Source organism: Canariomyces notabilis, assembly GCF_033297395.1.
Source record: "Canariomyces notabilis strain CBS 508.74 unplaced genomic scaffold N656scaffold_37, whole genome shotgun sequence".
Taxonomy (NCBI): Eukaryota; Fungi; Ascomycota; class Sordariomycetes; order Sordariales; family Chaetomiaceae; genus Canariomyces; species Canariomyces notabilis.
In genome coordinates, this window is record NW_027041859.1 from 1 (window position 1) to 18999 (window position 18999).

The 18999-nt window shown below is 54.2% G+C and overlaps 8 protein-coding genes across 8 annotated transcripts; 4 read left to right on the forward strand and 4 right to left on the reverse strand.

The window, feature by feature from the left end:
• Window positions 1-225: 225 nt before the first annotated feature.
• N656DRAFT_762529 (uncharacterized protein) lies at window positions 226-1764 on the reverse strand. The gene has a single exon (XM_064813265.1). It carries the CDS (start codon window positions 1479-1481, stop codon window positions 669-671), a length of 813 nt encoding a protein of 270 aa, XP_064665397.1. The 5' UTR covers window positions 1482-1764; the 3' UTR covers window positions 226-668.
• Window positions 1765-2275: 511 nt separating this feature from the next.
• Window positions 2276-3598, forward strand: N656DRAFT_762532 (carbohydrate-binding module family 50 protein; the record flags this gene model as incomplete). Its single annotated transcript, XM_064813266.1, has 3 exons — window positions 2276-2545; window positions 2595-2769; window positions 2844-3598. The coding sequence occupies 3 exons, from the start codon at window positions 2276-2278 to the stop codon at window positions 3131-3133; spliced, it is 735 nt and encodes a 244-aa protein (XP_064665398.1). The 3' UTR covers window positions 3134-3598.
• Window positions 3599-5730: 2132 nt separating this feature from the next.
• On the forward strand, window positions 5731-6542 carry N656DRAFT_792898 (uncharacterized protein; the record flags this gene model as incomplete). Its single annotated transcript, XM_064817123.1, has 2 exons — window positions 5731-5957; window positions 6095-6542. The coding sequence occupies 2 exons, from the start codon at window positions 5731-5733 to the stop codon at window positions 6540-6542; spliced, it is 675 nt and encodes a 224-aa protein (XP_064665399.1).
• Window positions 6543-7252: 710 nt separating this feature from the next.
• N656DRAFT_719303 (uncharacterized protein) lies at window positions 7253-7653 on the reverse strand (the record flags this gene model as incomplete). The annotated part of the gene is made up of 2 exons (XM_064812355.1): window positions 7253-7397; window positions 7472-7653. The coding sequence occupies 2 exons, from the start codon at window positions 7651-7653 to the stop codon at window positions 7253-7255; spliced, it is 327 nt and encodes a 108-aa protein (XP_064665400.1).
• Window positions 7654-7803: 150 nt separating this feature from the next.
• N656DRAFT_784802 (uncharacterized protein) lies at window positions 7804-8537 on the reverse strand. The gene is made up of 2 exons (XM_064816247.1): window positions 8316-8537; window positions 7804-8253 (listed from the first exon to the last, which is right to left on the reverse strand). The coding sequence occupies exons 1-2, from the start codon at window positions 8406-8408 to the stop codon at window positions 8140-8142; spliced, it is 207 nt and encodes a 68-aa protein (XP_064665401.1). The 5' UTR covers window positions 8409-8537; the 3' UTR covers window positions 7804-8139.
• A 385-nt stretch (window positions 8538-8922) lies between these two features.
• N656DRAFT_719206 (MFS general substrate transporter) lies at window positions 8923-10482 on the forward strand (the record flags this gene model as incomplete). Its single annotated transcript, XM_064812349.1, has 2 exons — window positions 8923-9055; window positions 9131-10482. The coding sequence occupies 2 exons, from the start codon at window positions 8923-8925 to the stop codon at window positions 10480-10482; spliced, it is 1485 nt and encodes a 494-aa protein (XP_064665402.1).
• Window positions 10483-10495: 13 nt separating this feature from the next.
• Window positions 10496-12758, reverse strand: N656DRAFT_784805 (DNase I-like protein). Its single transcript, XM_064816248.1, has 4 exons — window positions 11988-12758; window positions 11101-11936; window positions 10877-11043; window positions 10496-10823 (listed from the first exon to the last, which is right to left on the reverse strand). Exons 1-4 carry the CDS (start codon window positions 12658-12660, stop codon window positions 10655-10657), a joined length of 1845 nt encoding a protein of 614 aa, XP_064665403.1. The 5' UTR covers window positions 12661-12758; the 3' UTR covers window positions 10496-10654.
• A 1201-nt stretch (window positions 12759-13959) lies between these two features.
• On the forward strand, window positions 13960-18528 carry N656DRAFT_802281 (P-loop containing nucleoside triphosphate hydrolase protein; the record flags this gene model as incomplete). Its single annotated transcript, XM_064818222.1, has 4 exons — window positions 13960-13990; window positions 14044-14352; window positions 14406-16243; window positions 16294-18528. The coding sequence occupies 4 exons, from the start codon at window positions 13960-13962 to the stop codon at window positions 18526-18528; spliced, it is 4413 nt and encodes a 1470-aa protein (XP_064665404.1).
• Between the last annotated feature and the right edge of the window lie 471 nt (window positions 18529-18999).

The following is an 18999-nucleotide window of genomic DNA, read 5'->3' on the forward strand; positions in this document are numbered from 1 at the left end:
AATAGAGGCCCGGCCTAGGCAGGCTTGGAACTGGGAAAATCCTATAATGCTGAAAACGCGTGCATTTTCTGGCTCATTCGAAAAGACCCTAGATTTGAGCGATTTGGGCCTATATTGCAATTTTGCTAGGAATTAGGCAGTTTCGCTAGAAATTGGCTCAACTAGGGAAGTGTGTTGGAAAAACAACCCCTGTAAGCTTAGTCGGGTTTTAAGCCCCAGTTAGGGGTTCCATCTTCCTGCAGAGAATTTTTCCACTTTTCTATCTACTAATTGACAACTACTACGCATTCCATCACCACTTTAGCGTACGCGTATACGGTGCCCAACTGTGCTTTCTGACAAGAACACAGCATTTCCGAAGGCCGTTTCTCATGCATTTCGTTAACTTGGCTGAACTTTACGGAGACTACAGTAGGACTAGGTAATACCCGGTTTTCAACGCAACATGAACAACCGTCAAAACCAAGATTCCCCATAATCCGAAATTCCCAATGCAATGCATGTATGTACTGTACAATACATACACATGAACATTGAAGGGGTCCAAGCAAAAAGCCAAAACGGTTGTTTCTCTCATCGATCATACAACAGATACCCGCGCCGTAGGAAAAAGGAAACGAAGATCGGATATTAATTTGATGATCAGTCGACAACTGACGCAGAGAGATTCACATTAGAAGGTAGCCAAGTGCCCCCAATGCGGCCGTCAAACACGCCACACCCGCAACAGCCAGCCGCCGCGCGGCGCTGTCTTTCGTGCAGTCGAGGCCGGCCGGGGGAGTGGCACTTGCGCACAGGTCCGCTTTCACCGCGGTCGATATGCTGGCGGCCGCGGCTGAGCCGATCCTGACCTGGCAGGGACTCGGGGTCACGGTCGCTGAAAGGGTCTCCAAGACGACACAAGTTCCGCCGGGCTCAAGCTCCGCCGTCGGGCCAGTAGCGTTGATGGCGACTCCAAATTCTTCGGCGCAGGTCTTGTCGTTAGCTGTGGCAGCAACGAGATCCACCGCCGGCCCGCCATTTTTGATACTGAACTCGATAGTCCGAGTTGCCGAGTTCAGGCCGGCAACGAAACCGGGCAGGTCCGAGTCCTCGGAGTCGCGCTCGTAACAGCCCAGCCACTCTACGGTCCAGAGCACTTGAAAAGTACCCTCGGCCTTTAAGGCCCATGACTTGTAGGCAAAGTATGGCTCTTGGCTAGACGACTCGGAGTTTGCCCACCTCAGTTCATGACCGTATGCCGGTATCACGTTGGTCAGGTCCGAGGCGTTCCGAATTGAATAGACAATATACGGCCTGACAAGCTCCGAGTGCTCGGCATTTTGGAAGGCAAAGACGACGGGCATCATCCCCGTAGGCGCATATGTCTCGTTGCGCGGGAAAACGAGGTCGAATTCCATCACGCCGCCGGCGCCGACAACAGGTCCCAGGAAGGCTAGCGAGGCCACGGTGGACCAGGCCAACTGGGAGAGCAAGTGCATGCTGGTTGATGTCGACTAAAGAACTAACAATTATGGGCGACGTTGAGCGTTGTATGATAAAAGCTGAGCGCTTTTGAATGATTGATGAACCCTTTGTTTTGGCTACGCCGCAGGCAACTGCAGCGCGTCAGGGAAAGAGAGTGACATGAAGATGGGTTAGGGGAATTTTTCCGGGGTGGAACGAAATTCAGAGAATGGAAAGGTGTCCACGGGCCCCAGTGGAATTGTTGGCACCATAAGGATGGAGATGCTATACGGCAGGTGCGCGGATAATTACCTATCCAATAGTACCTCCGGGCCGCGACTGTAGTGTAACTGTGTCCATCTGTGACAGTTGCGGTTGCAAGTTTGTTGGTCGGGTGGAATGACAATTACCAGGTAATTGTTCTGTAAGGGGATTGTACCTTAGTACCGTACTAGGTTTCCGGTACTGAATATATTGAGTGTCACAAGACCTCATTAGGAAGTACTGTACTTAGGGACTTGTATGTATGCTGTACAGTACAGTTGTATACAGTACAGTATAGTACGTAAGGTACATAAATACAGTACAGACCTTTCCTGAAAGACTTTCTCTTCACTCTTCCTGAAAGGCCTCTCCTGAAGCTTTGCTTGGCTACCTACCAAGGGTTAGGGGTATCTTTCAGAATGTGAGTGGTGTTATTGAACATGGACTTCGCAGCTCAGCACTATAAGATGTGCTCATTGAGTCCACCTCGGTCAGGCTTTACTAGCTCTTGGACTCTATCGCTCTTTCCTTGTCACTCGTGATTGCCTCGTGTCGAGTCCACAAAATGCAGCCGACAGTCTTGACACTCCTTGCCGCTGGGCACCTCCCGGGACTAGTGACAATGGTCTCTGCCCAAGCCGTGTCGGGCCGCGATGTTGACTGTATGTTTTTCACATCTCCTACGAGTCACGATGCCACATGCGAGACCTTTGCGGCCGCCTGGGGACTTTCTGTCGACGACCTCACGAAGTTGAACCCGGGTATCGTCTGCCCTGGGCTCGATACCAGCAAAGCGTATTGCGTGATTGGCACCGTCACTGAGGATCCAGCCCAAGTCCACATCGACATCTACGTCCACGCGCTCCCCAACCACCACGCTCAAGACTCCAACAACCACTTCGGCGCCTAGCCCAAGCAACTCGCCTGCCATGCCAGGTCTGGCCGAGAACTGTGACCGGTTCTACAAAGTTGCGTCAGGCGATCAGTGTGATATCATCGCCCAGAAACACGGCATCACCACGAGCCAGTTCTTGACCTGGAATAGTTTCATCAACGCTGGTGCGTGTTCCATCTTGATTCAACACTCAACTCCCGAGTTTACAAATCTATCATCCGCTAACAGCATCTCGCAGAGTGCTCCAACCTCTGGTTAGGCTACTATGTCTGCGTCCACGTGCCCGGTGCGACTACTACATCATCTGGATCATCCCAACCGACCGGTCAGCCATCTGAACCCTCGCCCCAGATGCCTGGAGTTGTCAACAACTGCAAGACTTTCTACCTAGTCAAATCTGGCGACAGCTGCTGGTCCATCTATACGGCGGCAGGTATCACGTTTGACCAGCTCCGCTCGTGGAACACGCAAATCGACGAGGGATGCACCAATTTGTGGCTGGGATATTACATTTGCATTAGGACTTAGGTTGCGTAGGGAGGCATGGACTTGCCAACGGTAGCTGATCAACTCAGTCACGCCAGGAAATCGGGAACGAACCCGGCTTCGCGCTCGTGAATTGGCTATGTAGGGCCTGGACATCCTATAATCTTAATACCTAGTCACCTATATTGTACATCCGCTTTACGGCGTTGTTGAATGGTCTCGGTGGCCGTAGGCTACAGCGGTACCGAAGTTGTGGTGTAACTGTAAACTTCAAATCCTGGGGTGGACATTTTCCCGTTTTCTTGTTATGATGTTGAGTAGGTGATGAGACGAGAACGACTCTGCCGTCACGGCTCATGAACTCATCCCTGAGCCTGAGTTGCCGTGGGTCTAAAACCGCGTAGTCGCTACTGAGAAAGCCATGAAAAAGTCGGGCATACCGGATACGAGGGAGCACACGGTCCCCGTAACGGACCATTGTCCAACCTCGCCGTAAAAGACAAGCCGGGTTGTTGCTCCGTCGGTCCGTCTCGTCCATACCCCTGAACCAACAACCCGGGCCGTTCCGGGTCCGGCATCCAACTTACACAGTCCCGTCTAGTTCACCTTAATTACCTGCCTACCAACGCCGCGAAATTTTAGAAGCGGCATTGAGTACCACCAACAACCAACACGCATTAACATTGGATACGAATCAATGCGATGTCGCAGTAGACATCTAATGTCACATCCACAATCCTACACTACACCAACGTCGGGTCCACCGGTCAAATCTGCCTTACACTAGCGCCCAACCTCACTCTATCACCGTACGTTCCTCATCTCGGGCCTATTTCCCGTAAAGTATGATATCCATAAGCTGGGAATATGCGAGGCCGTGTTATTATTAGAATGTTGGTTGATAGTTACTGTTGCTTAGGGAGTTAGGGTATTACCCGGTGTTGCACCGTTTGGCTGATATTGGGTGTTGGTTCAGTTCAAGTTGCAATACGTCCGTATTGGTAATAGTACTGAGTAGGACGTTGGGTGTTGCAGTGGCACTCAGTTGCCGTACTGTGCATTAGATGTTGGTTACACGACCTCCTATGCGAGTTGGCTGAGATTGAATATTGCAGTCTGCGAGTCGTTGGGATGACCTGAACATCAATGGCAGCATTGGATAGCGTTAAGTACTTACTACTACATTAGCATTGATGTTGGTTCAGGGCGGTGAATTACGCCGGAAATTGGAGTGTACAAGTCAGTTGGCATTCCAAGGTTCGGAGGGGACGGAGGGTGGAACTGTGGAAGAGAGGTCAACGTAGTGGAACTGTCACTTTGATTTTTCAGGGCTACTGAAGAAAGAAAGAAAAGAAGGGAAATAGGGGGTGTTGGGATGGAATGGAAACAAGCAGTCTGAGCCTCGTTTTAGTATGTCGTCCATCCACTTTCTGGGTTGCAAATGTTCAAATCCCAAGCTCACAACTTTCATGCCTGCGTCAGGCGTCATGCTGTAGATTAACTACCTAGATAAGATAAGGAAGCTGCCCCGTCTTGGCGTATTTACTCAACACCACGCCAGGGCCTGACCTTCCACATCTTCAACTCAACAACTTGCAATCCAATTATCCACCCTTGGCCTTGGGCTCCTCTTTCAAATGGTAGCTGCGACCTGTTCTCGCAAGTCGCCGGCGACTATTTTGTCGCAATATTACCTTCGCGGTCAAGCGCCTTAGAGCGACTTGGCCGTGATACCATCCATGATCCAACCACCCTTCGCGACCGTGGGCGCGTAAGTGCTTCTTACACTCGCGATACCATTCATCACCAAGTCCTTCGTGGATCAGTCAATCAGCGGCGTATTCAGTCTTAGTACTCCGATACCGCGCATTCAATTGACCGTTGGATCAGTCGGTCAAGCCTTAGTGCTAACGATTGATCCAGCGCACACATCACCAAGAGGAGCGACCCTTTCGTTAGGTTCTCGCTCCAAGGCAACAGGTTCCTCGCGCCTTCAACTTCAAGCATCACTACCATACCTTCGCAATTCAATCGATACAACCATACCCCGTAGCAGCAGCTTAGTCGCGCCGCGTCCAGTCTCTCGCGCCCAGCAAACACAAGGTTCAAATAAATTTGAACGCAAGACTGGGGAGACCCGCAGTATACAAGCGCACAGGCCACGGAACCTTCCGAACCCCCAACTGCAGTCCAACGGAAGATTTGTTTGGGCTATGAACCTGTTGGTGCAACAGCATGCCACTGAGCTGAAAACTTGGGCGCCCACTTATCATTAAGTGGACTTGTTGCACTTCGCTATGTATTTCTAACAGAACCAGAGACTAGCGTCCCGTCGCTTTAGCCAGGAACCATCCGTCGTTTTAGTCAAGTTAAGTCAACTCGGGGACAACAAACCCGACCTCACCGGAGGGCCTTTCTCACTCCAACAAAACACTTTCTTGCTTCCCTTGCTTTTCCCTCCCTGGCTCGTTGCCAGTATATGTACTGTACATACTGTACTGTACCGGGGTTCCAAGACAAATCGACCTCCAGTCTCTGAGATCCCTCAGCTAAGTTAGTAATCTTCATCACACGACTCGTCATCGACGCTCACCATCGCCTACAATTGTTAGTTAAAGGTATTCTTCGACACCAAAAGCATGCACTTGCTCTCCCAAATGGCCTGGTCTGCCGTGGCCTTGGCCTACATTGGAACTGTTGGCGGCGCTGCCGACGTGGTGGAAATCGACCTCGTTTTCCCGCGCATGAACGAGACAAACGCGCCCACGGACAGACTGCCCGCCGTCTTTGCTGTTCAAAATTTCGAGTTTGCGCAGAACCTCCGGCTCTTTATTGCCTATATGATACGGAACGGCACTAATTCACCGTGATCAAAAGGTGGCGGCATGACCTGGGAGAGGCAAACTTGTCTAGCCACGAACCATATTTCGCATACAAGGCCCATACCATGGAGGCTGACAGGGAGGGGATTTGGGAGCTGTTCTGATCTGTTAACTGGATGAGCTGCGACGAGCCAGACCTTGTACACGACTTCGAGCCCGGTATCATCGTCAACAGTACGAATCGGGCTATCAAGTTCACCATCGAGGATGGGGGGCAGGCGGTGGAACTCGTCGCTGCTACAGACAACGACAAAAGCTGTGACGAGGAATTCGGGGTCTCCATTAACGTCACCGACAAAAGCATGGAAGTTCCTTCCTCGAGAAACTTTGACGGTGGGACTTGTGCTGTGCTGGCGTCCTCTACCCCGACCGTGAGCCCGCATCCCTGCCAGGTTCAAATCGACTCGGCCGCGGCCGCAAGCATATCAGCCTCGGTGGTCGCCGACCTCTGCGCCAGCTTTGACCCCCCGGCGGACTGCCCGAAGGACAATACCGCCCGACGGTTGGCCGTTGCAGGCACGACATGGTTAGCTGCTGCGTTGGCAGCGTTTGGTTACATCCTGACGTGAGTCATTGTATTGGCCCTTTTCACTTAGTGAAGATTAAGGCGGAAAGGAGAAAGATACCCACCTGCATTCATCTCACGGACAGAGATAGTAACTAGCAAGACGTCTCTAAAGCCTCGATTATGCTACATTGTACATACATTTGCTTAACAGCGTTCCGTATACTTACCCGGGAAGCTACCTTGACTTCGGTGATGCCAAAGCCCCGGCGTGGCTGCAGTCCTGGTGTCCGTTGTTTTGGCGTTTTGGACCTGTTCCGAGTTTGTGATGTCGAGCAATGAGACGCAGCGGCCCTTCCAGTGCTTGAAAGGGGCATTGGCAAGTCTCGGAGCTGGCAGTTGAGTTCTCTAAGTGATGAGCCACATAGAGAGTAGGAGTCTCCTGGCTGCATGTCTAGAAAGATGTGTATTCAAATTACAAGTCTCATACACACCAATGTTCAGCGGGCTTCGCACCCTACATGACCGGCCAAAAAGCGTCAAGTGAGACCGTGAGACACAATCGGACAGTGGTTTGAATCCATTAGGCTTTGAATTGCACGCATGCAGAGCCTAGAAATAATCTGGAGTTTTCCGGTAACACCGCTCTGAAAATACATGTAGTACAAAAGGTAAACTCCGGGACGAGGCAGGCTCCGACTCAAGCCTCTACTCCCCGATGATTCCATCCCCAAATCCCAAGCCCCCAACTTTCATTGCCTATCCATCAACGACTCAGCGAGCGGCACTCGCGTTCGGCGGCCGTTGGCGTGCGACTCCCTCGGGATCCCTCTCCCCCGCCTTGCTAGCAACCTTCTCCGGGCGCCCCATGAACATGGCGTAAACTCCCCCGAGGCCGAGTGCGCCGATACCGAAGTATCTGGATAGGGGAGAAACGGTCAGCTCCATACCCACTGAAGTTATCGACTTTGCGAACGCGGGGGGAAAGCTTACATCAGATTCTTGTTGGGGTTCGTGCCGTCCTTGTTATACACCTTGGCCGTGCCTTTGTCACCTAGTTGGTCTTGCGATCCGGGGCCGGTGCTGGCGAGCCGTGTGTGACGCGAAGCGGACCGTTGTAGGTGTCGCATCTGCCGGAGGCCGGCGCGGAAAACGGGAGTTCGTGCAACGTTCATCTTGGAAGCGAGTGTGCTTTTCACTTTTTCGAGGACAAGTCTTCAAGATCGAGGTGATTATGGATGGAGAGATACGAATTGAAGGAACGTTGTTGTGATCAGTTGGTTTTGATATCTCGGGTAGCAGGGTACATAGCACCTATGACATCACCAGCGTCTTCGTGACGTGGTCCACACCATCGGGTCCCGCATCGCCAGATCGCGCAGATAGCAAACGACAGTTTGTCCGAACAAAATTATTGGATCAAACTTGCTGGCCCAGCATTCTGTCACGTGGAACTCTCAAGGGTACGTTATCCAGCGATCAGCGCGCTGGGCCTTGCGTGGTGTAGAGCGAATCCTTCTGCTGCAAGCGACCCAAACAGTTCCAGCTCCAAAGCACCGCAAAGGCAAGGCATTCAAATATCAGTCGCTAACATAACTACATGCCGTCGCCGGCCCTTCGATAACCACCCCAGATATGAATCTCTCCAGAGAGCCCACGCCTCAGCAGCACCTTTTGTGGAATGAAAACGTTCCATGACAGCAGCTACAGCCCAGCGTCATGGCACCGCCTCGCAACGACATATCATTTTCGAGCTGTGGGCGTGGTTCGCGCTTCTATTTATGTCTCCAGTCAGTCTCGGCCCAGTGACTGTTATTAGGCAAGGGGTGGAAAATACCGGCTGTTGTGCGATGATCTTGCCCGAGCCACTCTCTTGCCGACTCACGGCTTCCATGGGCTCTTGCTGCTTGGGCGCTTCGATGGTGGGCATTTTCCTCGGTTGTCTTTTCTGGATATGGTGGTTTAGATTGTGTATTGAGCGATGGTGATGCCAAATCGCTGTTGCGTCGCGACGGAGAAGGTGAGTGATCAAGTCGATGGTTGCGACGTTTCACTGGGGTTTGGCGCGTCCAGTGGCTCCAGCGGTCGTTTAAAATGGATCTCCGTCAACCCTAACTTCAAACCTAACCCGAACCTCCTTGGATATTTTTTGAGGCGTCCTCTTTGCCTCTTGCTGCTTGCACTTGTTTTCACCACCGAAAGCGGCGAAAGCTCAACTGATCACCGCTCTCGGCGTGCGATCCACCACGCTAAGTTGTCCCCCACACCGCCAAGGCCAGAAATTCTTTTCATGGGTGAGCAAAATGTCGCGCACCGATCTACATAAGTTGAACAGGTGAGTAAGTGTAAGTCCGCCGACAGCAGCTATCCAGGTCGACGTTGGCCTGTGTCTGGCCGGAATGACCATGGCGGACGAAAAGAACCCGACGGCAGGCAGTGGCGGAATGCCAGACGCTTTCGCAAAGGACGAGGCCATGGCCATGGTCGGGGAGCAACCGCACGCCATCGACCCCGTGGTAGCGGCACGGGCAGTCCGGAAGATTGACCGGTTCCTGATCCCTGCCATGATTTTCGGCTGTATGTGCATCGAGCAGCGCTCCCAAGTTTATCAACTTTTGCTAACTCAAGTCTCCTTGAGCCGGGGATCCACAGACGGCATCGTGTACTATGACAAGGCCATCCTCGGCTCGGCCGTCCTGTTCGGCATGACGACGGACCTGGAGCTCACCCTCACGGACCGCTCCACGACGCCGGCCACCACCGACACGTCGCGCCTCTCGTGGGCCACCTCGCTCTTCTACTTTGGCATGCTCGCCGGCCTGTACCCCATGTCCTTCGCCCTGCAGCGCTTCGACATGGGCCGCATCCTGGGCGCCGTCGTCTGCCTCTGGGCCGGCGTGTGCATGCTCACCGCCGCCGTCACATCGTACCAGGGCCTCTACGCCCAACGGTTCTTTCTCGGCTTCGTCGAGAGTATCGTCCCCACGGGCTTCATGTGCATCGTCTCCGGGTACTACACCCAGCAGGAGCAGTCGCTGCGCCAGAGTTGGTGGTTCAGCAGCACCGGCCTGTTCACCATCCTCGGTGGCGCGCTCAACTACGGGTTTGCCCAGGTCTCCGGTGGCGGCCTGCGCAGCTGGCAGTACATTTACCTGCTGGCCGGCGTGCTGACGCTGCTGTTTGGTCTGGCCTGCTTTGCCCTGCCCAACTCGCCCGTTTCGGCCTGGTTCCTGACCCCCGACGAGCGGTTTGCCGCAGTCGAGAGGCTGCGCGCCAGCCAGACGGGCGTGCGCTGCACAAAGATCAAGATGGCGCAGGTCAGGGAGTCGTTGCTCGATGTCAAGACATACCTCATCTTTGTCATGATGGCGTCCGCGTACACCATGAACGGCGCCGTCAGCGGGTTTGGCCCGCTGATTGTCTCGACGTTTGGGTGGAGCACGCTGCATTCGATCCTGTTCCAGTTCCCGCTCGGCGGGCTCTGCTTCCTCGTCATTCTCCTGACGGGATACCTCGGCTCCAGATTCCCCAACATCCGCATCATCATGCTCATTCTGACGTGCATGCCCGTGATCGCGGGCTGCGCCATCATCTGGAAGAGCGCCTGGACGTATCACGCCGCGGCGCCGCTGGTGGGTTACTCCATCACGGGTTTCTTTGGTGGGACCGTGAGTCTCATCATCACCGTCGGCATGTCCAACGTTGCTGGGCATACTAAGAAGAGCTTCATGGCGGCCACCATTTTTGTCGCTTACTGCGTCGGCAACATTGTAGGCCCGCAGCTCGTTCGCTCGCAGACACGTGAGCAGCACTACCCTGAGCTATGGCTGGGGTTAATCATATGCTACGTGATCTGCATTGCCGCGTCGGTGGCCCTATACGCGATCTTGGTCATGGCGAACAGGAAGAAGGAGGCCGTGCCGGGAGACGAGGCCGAGCGGGCGAAGCTGGCCTTCCACGACTTGACGGATATGGAGAATCCGTATTTTAGATACATCCTTTGAGGTTGATCGATGAAGATGGAGCAGGCCATGCTCTTGACATTGTTCAGTTACTCAGTATCGCTCATGAGATTTCAAGCAAGCAGCGCTGATACCCAGAAGAGAGTCTATTTACAGGACATCATAACGATATGACATTGAATATACCACCAACCCCGTCGTATTAAGTTTAACATTAATGTCCACAAAGGTCAAACAGTGCAATGCTCGGGTCATGGTCCGACACGACATCGGCGTCAGCGGCCCACGAGTTGACGTGGATGTGGTGGAATTCGGGCTTGTTCTTTGCCAGCGCTGGGCTGACGTACATGTGGTCGAGGGCTTGGGCGTTCATGTCATAGGCACTGCCTTCTGTTAGACTAGTTCTCCTTCTGTTCCGCGGCCAGGGGTTACTTACTAGGTGTACCTCTCCGCGATGGGAAGCCCAGCAGCCTCGTCGAGGTCAACCATCTTGGAAATGGCCGAAAAATCGCTCATCGGTTTGACGAAGGAAAACTCGTTGAAGTCGCCGGCTGCAATCACGTTGGCCTCTGGGTCAATGGCCATGATTTGCGCGATGAATGACTATAACACGGTTAGAAGCCCAATCTCACGCGTGCGCTGGAAGTTGAGAGCACTCACCCCGGTGACGTTCGCCTGTTTCAGTCTCGACTCGACGGCACCATTGACTGGCGGCCTCATGTCCCCATGCAGAGACGTACCACCGCCCTTGCTAGACCAGTGTACGTTGACGGTATAGAACGGCTTCCTTGCCCCCTTGGCCTTCCACGCGGCAGCGAGCGGTTTTCTGCTGCGTGTCCATGCATCATTTGTAGGGTCGATCCGGCCGGGGTTGAACGACAGCATTGGCGCCTTCGAGCACTTTCCGTTCCTGGGCGTCACCTGCGTTGCATCCAGGGCCGTACCCGGGTTCGGCTTGTACAGATCAATCACGTCGGGACGGTAAAGATATGCCACGCGGATATTGCCTCCCTCCTGGCCGCCGTCCTGGTTGGCAACGGGGTCGATGTTGGTAAATGCGTAAGTTACGTTACTGAGCGCCTTGATTGCGTCGACCAAGGTGGTGAGGGTCTTGTTGGCGCTGACAACGCCGTTGTTTGTGGCTCCACTGTCGTCCTGGACTTCCTGAATGAAGATGAGGTCAGGCGTCTTGAGGTAGTCGACAATATGGCCGGCCACCTTGGGGAGATGCGCAGAGGTCGGTGCCAGGTTCTCAACGTTGTAGCTGCCAACCGTGATGGCTTTGCAGTGCTTGCGGCTGGTGAAGGGAGAGGGATCGGCAGCGGCTGATGCGGGAACAGTAGTCTTGATCGCTGTGAGGGGTAGGATGGCGTAGAAACCATAGGCTTGCGTCACGACTCCTGTGATGTCTTCGAACTGGTCTCCCATTTTGGACCCCTTAGGGTTGTTGGTGCCGTCAAGTGGGGAGCCGATGATGATGACCTCCGGGTTGGAGTCTACACAGTGTTAGCAGGGAGCCTAGACTGAGTAACTGTGACACTTCCTACCCTTATCAGACATCGTAACACCACCGTGAGCGTTGGTCCCGGTGACAGCCCAGTCTCCGACTACCCAGGTGTCGCCGTAACTGTTCGGCACCTTGATGGCGCGGGGGTTCCGCACTGTAACCAGCTCACCGCACAGGCTCTCCCAGAAGTCCAGTCCATAGTTGGTGGGATCCAGCACAGGATTGACGGCGGATATGTTGGCCGCGGCGTTGGGCAGGTTGTAAATGTCTCCGCCATCCAGGCTGCTGTACTGGACTGTCGGCGGCGAGATTGTGTCCTGGCCAATGACGAGGGGCGATACTGTGTTACCAGATGACTGTATCCTGATATTCCGCGGGGACGATATCTCGGTCAGGTAAATGTAATTGGCGTTTGACCTGTACTCCTGAACTCTCCCGTCCAATGTGACGATGTCACCGACGGTCAGATTTGCTCCCACAGTGTTACTGAACACGTAGATGCCCTCTGAGGTGGCCGGGTCATTGTCGGGTGTGGTCGAGCGGATCCAGATGCCGTTTGGTCCCTTTGCGACGAGCAGACCCGTTACGTTGGTCACCGTTTGCCCCGAATATTGCGAGATAAACTTGTTACCGTTGATCTCGGCGATGGTCAGGGCTGCAGCCAGCGGCTGCAGGCTGGCGAAGGCCCAGCAAACTGCAGGGATTGACTTCATTGGCACTTGGTAGGAGCAGCGAGCGGACAGGCATTGCAGAGCGACGCTGATTTCCCCATTGCGACAGCGCAAAGATGGAGGTTGTAGTTATATTTCCCGAGCTCTAGCCGCACGTGTTGCCCGCGTAGACCGACGTCCAAAAACAGCGATTCCATTGTTTGCTACCGTTACATTCGAGAGTCTTGACCTGGATGATTTCCAGGGGTACCGGGGGCTGATTGGCCCACACGGCCGAGCACGTTGCCGCAAGCGACTTTCCTGAATGGACAGGTACTACCGGGGGCACTCCTTTATCGCCTGCCCTATCGACGCAAGCGGCAAAATTCAGGCGACCAATGCGAAGAACGTCGGCTCCTCAGCCCGCCCGCTTACGCCGCCTAGATCTGGGGACGGCAAGCAGCAAATCTTAAGCTCCGGCGAATCAGTATGCTCCTCGGCACTATCTCCTTTTGTAAACTGTGGCCGTGAAATTGATGCGGTTTCGGAGAGGGGGAATGAGGGGTACGATATCGGCAACGGGGTCGGACTGACGAGGCATCAGTGCAGTGCCGCCACGGGGTGCTGCCGTGGGGTGCTGTCGCGGAGTACTATCGTGGGATGCCGCTATGCGGCGCGGTCGGGATGCGCCGATGCGGTCCGAGAAATTTCGGTAATCCCGTCGGATGTATCCGTGCTCCGTTGTTCCGACCAGAGGCGCGCAACGCCAGCCCGGACAGAGAGTTCCGGCTACTGTTGAAGTTGCCTCGGTATGCTTGACGATCGCTGGTGGTTCGGAATTTGGAAATCAAAATAAAGCTAAGCCAGGCCATGGGCGGATTGACAAAACAATCACCTTTTCAAGGTTGTTTCGATTGGGGAAAGGGGCGTGATGTGGTCCCTTGTTGTCGTCCGATTCATCGGCGATGTCCCCAACGGAGAGGGCTCGAAATTCTTATCGAGTCAATCGACATTGGAACTCGGAATTCGAGATGGTCAGCTCGTCGCTGCGGCTCGTCGCTTCCATCGCGTTCCCAACGACCGAACCAGGACCGTGACGTGTGGCAGGAACGGCCAATCTGAACTCCATTGGATATGGAAGGCGCGGTCTCTTCGGAACAACTTAGGGAAGGAGCACTTCTCCCTCCTGCCTTCACCATGGCTGCCTGGATTTCAAGCGCAGTCGTGCTCTGTCTCTCTGCGCTCGCAATGCATTTTGCAGGCCTGGATCACGTATGCAGTATCCCGCTGGCGAAACCGTTTCTTTGAGACAGGCCTCTCAAACCTTTCTACCTAACGCCGTGCTGCTGAATGGAGACCGTCATGGCTGCTCGGTTAGAATTGGATGACTTCGGTATGATCCCTTCTCTTCTCATCGTGAGCAAGTGCTGATATCGGATGGATTAGATCGCGAGGTCCTCGGTCTGCCCCCTCTGCCCTTCTACCAGACCGATAGCTTTGTTGAGCAACGCCGGCCAGCCGGTTTTCCCTCCAGCATCAGTCATCCTCGCATGTTAGATCGAGAGAATGAGTATGGCACACCCTACGGTGTCCCTCCGGCATATCCCTTTCCTGCGGCCCAAATTCAACCCCGGCCAGCGCTGCAGGACAGAGCATATGAGGTGCCACACAGAAGCAACATGACTAGGGCGCCGGCATATCACCTGAGAGAGCCTCCCCGATCGTCTCAATGGGAGACAGCTGCGCTGCAATCTGGTTAGGATGCGCTCTCGCCCAGCCATACCATGCCACGCCGCTGACAGTTGTAGCGTCCTACCAGCTTGATCCTCCGAGCACGGGGTCCACCACCAGCAGATTTCCAGCTCTGGGTAGCTCAAGCCCCACCGCGAGGCTCAGTGCACGAAAGCAAAAGACTGCTCAAACGCTTCCGGCTAGCGATTCGTCGCAATCCTTGGATTTGTCTCCTCCGGGCCAACCTCCCAGAGTCAGCCAGTCTGATCCTACATTCCCGACCCCCGTCGTCCACGGAATCCCTCTCGTTAGCCTGCGTCAAGCCCTCCCCGACAAATTCCGCACGATATTCCCATACGAGCTGTTCAATGCGGTGCAGTCAAAGTGCTTCAATGTTGTCTACGGGACTAATGACAACGTCGTTGTTGCAGCCCCAACTGGCAGCGGCAAGACGACCATCCTGGAGTTGGCAATCTGCAAGCTCGCGCTTGACCGGGGCAATGAGAACTTCAAGATCGTCTACCAAGCTCCGACAAAGGCCCTATGTTCCGAAAAGGCCCGGGACTGGGAGAAGAAATTCAGTCACATGAATCTCAAGTGTGCTGAGCTGACCGGGGATACCTCACAAGCTGAGATGAGGCGAGTTAGCGACGCGTCCATCATTGTGACTACCCCTGAAAAGTGGGACTCGATTACCCGGAAGTGGCAGGATCACCGGAGGCTTCTTCAACTGGTAGAGCTATTCCTGATTGACGAGGTCCATATCCTCAAGGACGTACGCGGCGCGACTCTTGAAGCCGTGGTATCCCGGATGAAAACGATTGGAGCCAACGTCCGTTTCATAGCGTTGAGCGCAACCGTCCCCAACTCAGACGACATAGCGAGATGGCTGGGCCGGAACCACACCAATCAGCAACTGCCCGCACACCGCGAGGCATTCGGTGAGGAGTTTCGGCCCGTCAAATTGCAAAAGTTCGTCTACGGCTTTGACAGCAGCAGCAATGACTTCATCTTCGATAAATTCTTAGACCAAAAGCTTCCTGGACTCATATCCAAGCACACGCGGCGGAAACCAATTCTCGTCTTCTGCTTTACCCGAAAATCATGCGAGAGTACTGCTTCCATGTTGGCAGAGTACGCCTCTGGAAGGTCAGAGGGCGACAAGCTGTGGCCGGTTCCCACGGGACGGGTTGCAGTAGTCAACAGGGACCTGCAGGAAATTGTCAGGTTTGGCGTCGCATTCCACCATGCTGGTCTCGACGCGCAGGATCGAGCCACCATTGAGCAGCACTTTCTGAAAGGTCAGCTCGGCGTCATCTGTTGCACCTCAACACTGGCTGTTGGCATCAACCTTCCGTGCCATACTGTTGTGCTGAAAGGGACTGTCGGATTTACCGATGAAAAGCTGGAAGAATACTCGGATCTTGAGGTCATGCAGATGCTCGGTCGTGCAGGCCGACCTCAGTTTGACGACAGTGCGACGGCTATCATCCTCACGCGCGCCACAAACAAGCAGCGTTATGAGAAGATGGTGTCTGGCCAAGAAATCCTGGAGAGCACACTTCATCTCAACCTCATCGAGCATCTAAACTCTGAGATATGTCTGGGGACCATCAACAGCCTCTTGACGGCCAAGACATGGCTTGGCGGGACTTTCCTAAGCGTTCGACTGAGACGCAATCCAGCCTACTATCAGCTCACCGGTGGGGCGACGGCTCTCTCTCAAATAGATGAGAAGCTGGAAGAGATTTGCGAGCGGGACATCAAACAGCTGCAAGAAGCGGAGCTCGTCACGGAACACAACAACATGTTCAAATGCACCGAGTATGGGCTTGCCATGTCTAAGTACATGGTCGAGTTCAACACCATGAAGTTGCTTTTGCAAATTCCGCGCGCCGTCGGAATGGAAGCCTTGGTCAGGACGCCTCCATCCCTTCTCTTTGCATACCTGCTGACCCCGTATAGATTACGATTTTGTCCCAAGCAAGCGAGTTCAAAGAGTTCCGTTTTAAACCAGCCGAGCGGCCGCTTTTCCGCGAGATCAACCAGTCTCCGTTGATTCTGTATCCGATCAAAGAAACGGTGAACCAGACACGACACAAGATCTCGCTTATGATTCAGGCCCATCTCGGATGTGTGCAGTATCCAGACTCAAGCGAGGCAGCGAAAGTAAGGCGGCAGCTCATGGTTGAGAGGAAGCTTGTGTTTGAAAGGTTGAATCGCCTAATTCGCGCCGTTATCGACTGCAAAGGCTATGACCGCGATTCAGTAGGCGTGAGAAACGCGCTTGAGCTGGCGAGGGCACTCGCTGCCGGGTCCTGGGAGGGTCGTGCCACGCAACTCACCCAGATCCCGAATATTGGTCCCGCGGGAATGAGGAAGCTCGCAAGCAAGGACATCCGAACTGTCCTCGAGTTAGCGGACAAAACCCATGACGAGATCGAGCGCCTGATGTCCCGCCAACCCCCGTTCGGGAAGAATTTGCAGAGTCATCTCGAACAATTTCCTCGCCTAGCGATGGACGTGGTGATGGTTGACAAGAAAATCCAGCCGAGATCTCCGGATCCCGTCGTCATCGATGTGAAAGCCACAGTTCGCTATCTGAATCACAAAGGACTACCGGTCTGGTTGCAGCGCGTGCCAGCCCTGACATTCCTGGCGGAGTCCAATGATGGGACTTTGGTGTATTTCTGGCGCGGGAGTATGAGAAAACTGGACAAGCAATCTGGCCTGGAGTTGAAATTCTCGGTCGGTCTCCGGGATGGCCGCGATTGCGTCACCTGCTACTTCAGCTGCGAAGAGATAGTCGGAACAATCGTATCGCAAACACTCGAGCCCAAGATTCCGGCTGCTGCCTTCCTGACCCCACCAGCGCAGAGAAACTTGGTGCCAGTGCCGCGGACCAAGACCAGCCCTCGAGACTACCCAAATAGTGATGAGATCGAGGACTCTGACCTACTCGCTGCTGAACGAGCATTGTCTCAACACGCGAACGACACTACTGAGATGGAGGAGGAATATCCGCCCGTGGAGGACTTGCTCGACCTTTCACCGGCGGAAAGCCACGAAGACGGCGAAGAAGCCAACCTCCAATTCGACGCATCTTTCGACGGCGAAGATGAAGAGAGTTCGCATACGAGCATGCGCGAGCCGGTACAACTGCCCAATGGCAGATGGAGGTGTAATCATGCTTGCAGTGGAGGTGTTCCAACCAGATCTGGAAAGCCATGCACCCACCGGTGCTGCAAGGAGGGCATCGACAAACCGCGAAGGCGCCCTTTGCGGCGGCCCAAGAGGAATGCAGACGAACCAGTCCCCGGGCATGCGACTTACGCTGCGGCAATTGGGCAGTCTAATGTACGCCAGCAACAATCAGGGGTAGCTCCGAGTTCCAGGGCACTGGGCCAAACGAAACGCCGGAAGATACAGCCGATGAAATCATCAACTGAGACAAGCTTCGCGACTTTGTCCGAACGGCCTGCCATATCCTCAAAAAGCGGTTGGGAGGACTTGTCGGACATTGATTGCATTGATCTTTCCTTCACAGATGAAGAAAAGGATGATACTGATGCCCTGAAGAATCGCACAAACGATTCCGATCAGCTCCCGGAAAAGGAAAGAAAAGCACCTCAGCAAACTGCACACAAACACGCTCACAAAGAGCTCCGCGGGCAGAGCAACTGGCCGAAGGCGACGCTTACGCCGAACGAGACCGCCCGTCCCTCAGGGCCGCCCAGCTCTGGGGCTCGCACTCATGATTACTTCGATGATGATGATTTCTCCCTCGATGAAGAGCTCTCAGCACCGGTTACGACTGCACACATTCCCACTACCACCCCATTCAAGTCCGGAGCCAGCGATGAAGTCCTTTACCAGGGAATTTGCAAGAGATTCTCAGAAACCAGCAGTGCCCCAATGTCCGACAAGACCGCTCTCTCGGAGGCTATGCCAGGCGTGGCGGAGAAGCCGGCGTCCTCTCAACAAAGCTCGACGCTCTTCGTTGAACAAACGCCTGTAAAGATGGCGACTAAACAGCCAGACGAGACATTGGCCATGAACGAGTCTGTAACGGCCCGGGCGGCAGTCACGCATCAGTTCGGATCGGACAGGACCCTAAAGCAGGACAACGAGCCTGATTGGGTTGCTCAGTTTGATCCCGAGCTTGTAAACATGTTCAGGGGTTATGTGACCTTTGTGTGAGGCTCTGCAGAGACATCGGACTAGGGCCCGAAGATGGAACAGCTCGGTAACTTCTGGGGGATGACACCGCATGCCATGGCATCTTGCATGATCTTGGTAAGTTTTGCTATTGCTTGAAGGGATTTGCCGCATTTTACGCCGGATGTCAGTTGTCAATCCGGTCTGATGCCGGTCGTCCAAGCACCGGACATGGCTCGATAACTCTCATGGGGTGCGTCCTCCAGGGCCTCTCTGCCTTAGGTTTTTTTGCGTTGCTGGATGGCGTTATCGCAGGACCACTGGACTTCCTTGACATGCTATTGCGTTATGCGCTTTGTTGTCGTCGACCTGGCAGGCGGCATTGAGATGCACGAATCTAGGTCTGTTCAAGGGAGTGATGGAATCTTTGCACATGTGTTGCTACCCAGCTCTCGCAGATATGCAATAATGATTGGCACAGACATCAAGCGGTCTACTTGTTGGGGCTCCGGA

Excerpts from the sequence above, each read along its gene's own strand:
- N656DRAFT_784802 (XM_064816247.1), bottom strand. The coding sequence starts at position 8,408 with ATGCCCACCATCGAAGCGCCCAAGCAGCAAGAGCCCATGGAAGCCGTG. Across the intron at positions 8,254-8,315 it reads AGATCATCGCACAACAGCCG|AAGCGCGAACCACGCCCACA; the intron begins GTATTTTCCACC and ends AGACATAAATAG.
- N656DRAFT_762529 (XM_064813265.1), bottom strand. The coding sequence starts at position 1,481 with ATGCACTTGCTCTCCCAGTTGGCCTGGTCCACCGTGGCCTCGCTAGCC.
- N656DRAFT_784805 (XM_064816248.1), bottom strand. The coding sequence starts at position 12,660 with ATGAAGTCAATCCCTGCAGTTTGCTGGGCCTTCGCCAGCCTGCAGCCG. Across the intron at positions 11,937-11,987 it reads TGTTACGATGTCTGATAAGG|ACTCCAACCCGGAGGTCATC; the intron begins GTAGGAAGTGTC and ends AACACTGTGTAG. Across the intron at positions 10,824-10,876 it reads ATCGCGGAGAGGTACACCTA|TGCCTATGACATGAACGCCC; the intron begins GTAAGTAACCCC and ends AACAGAAGGCAG.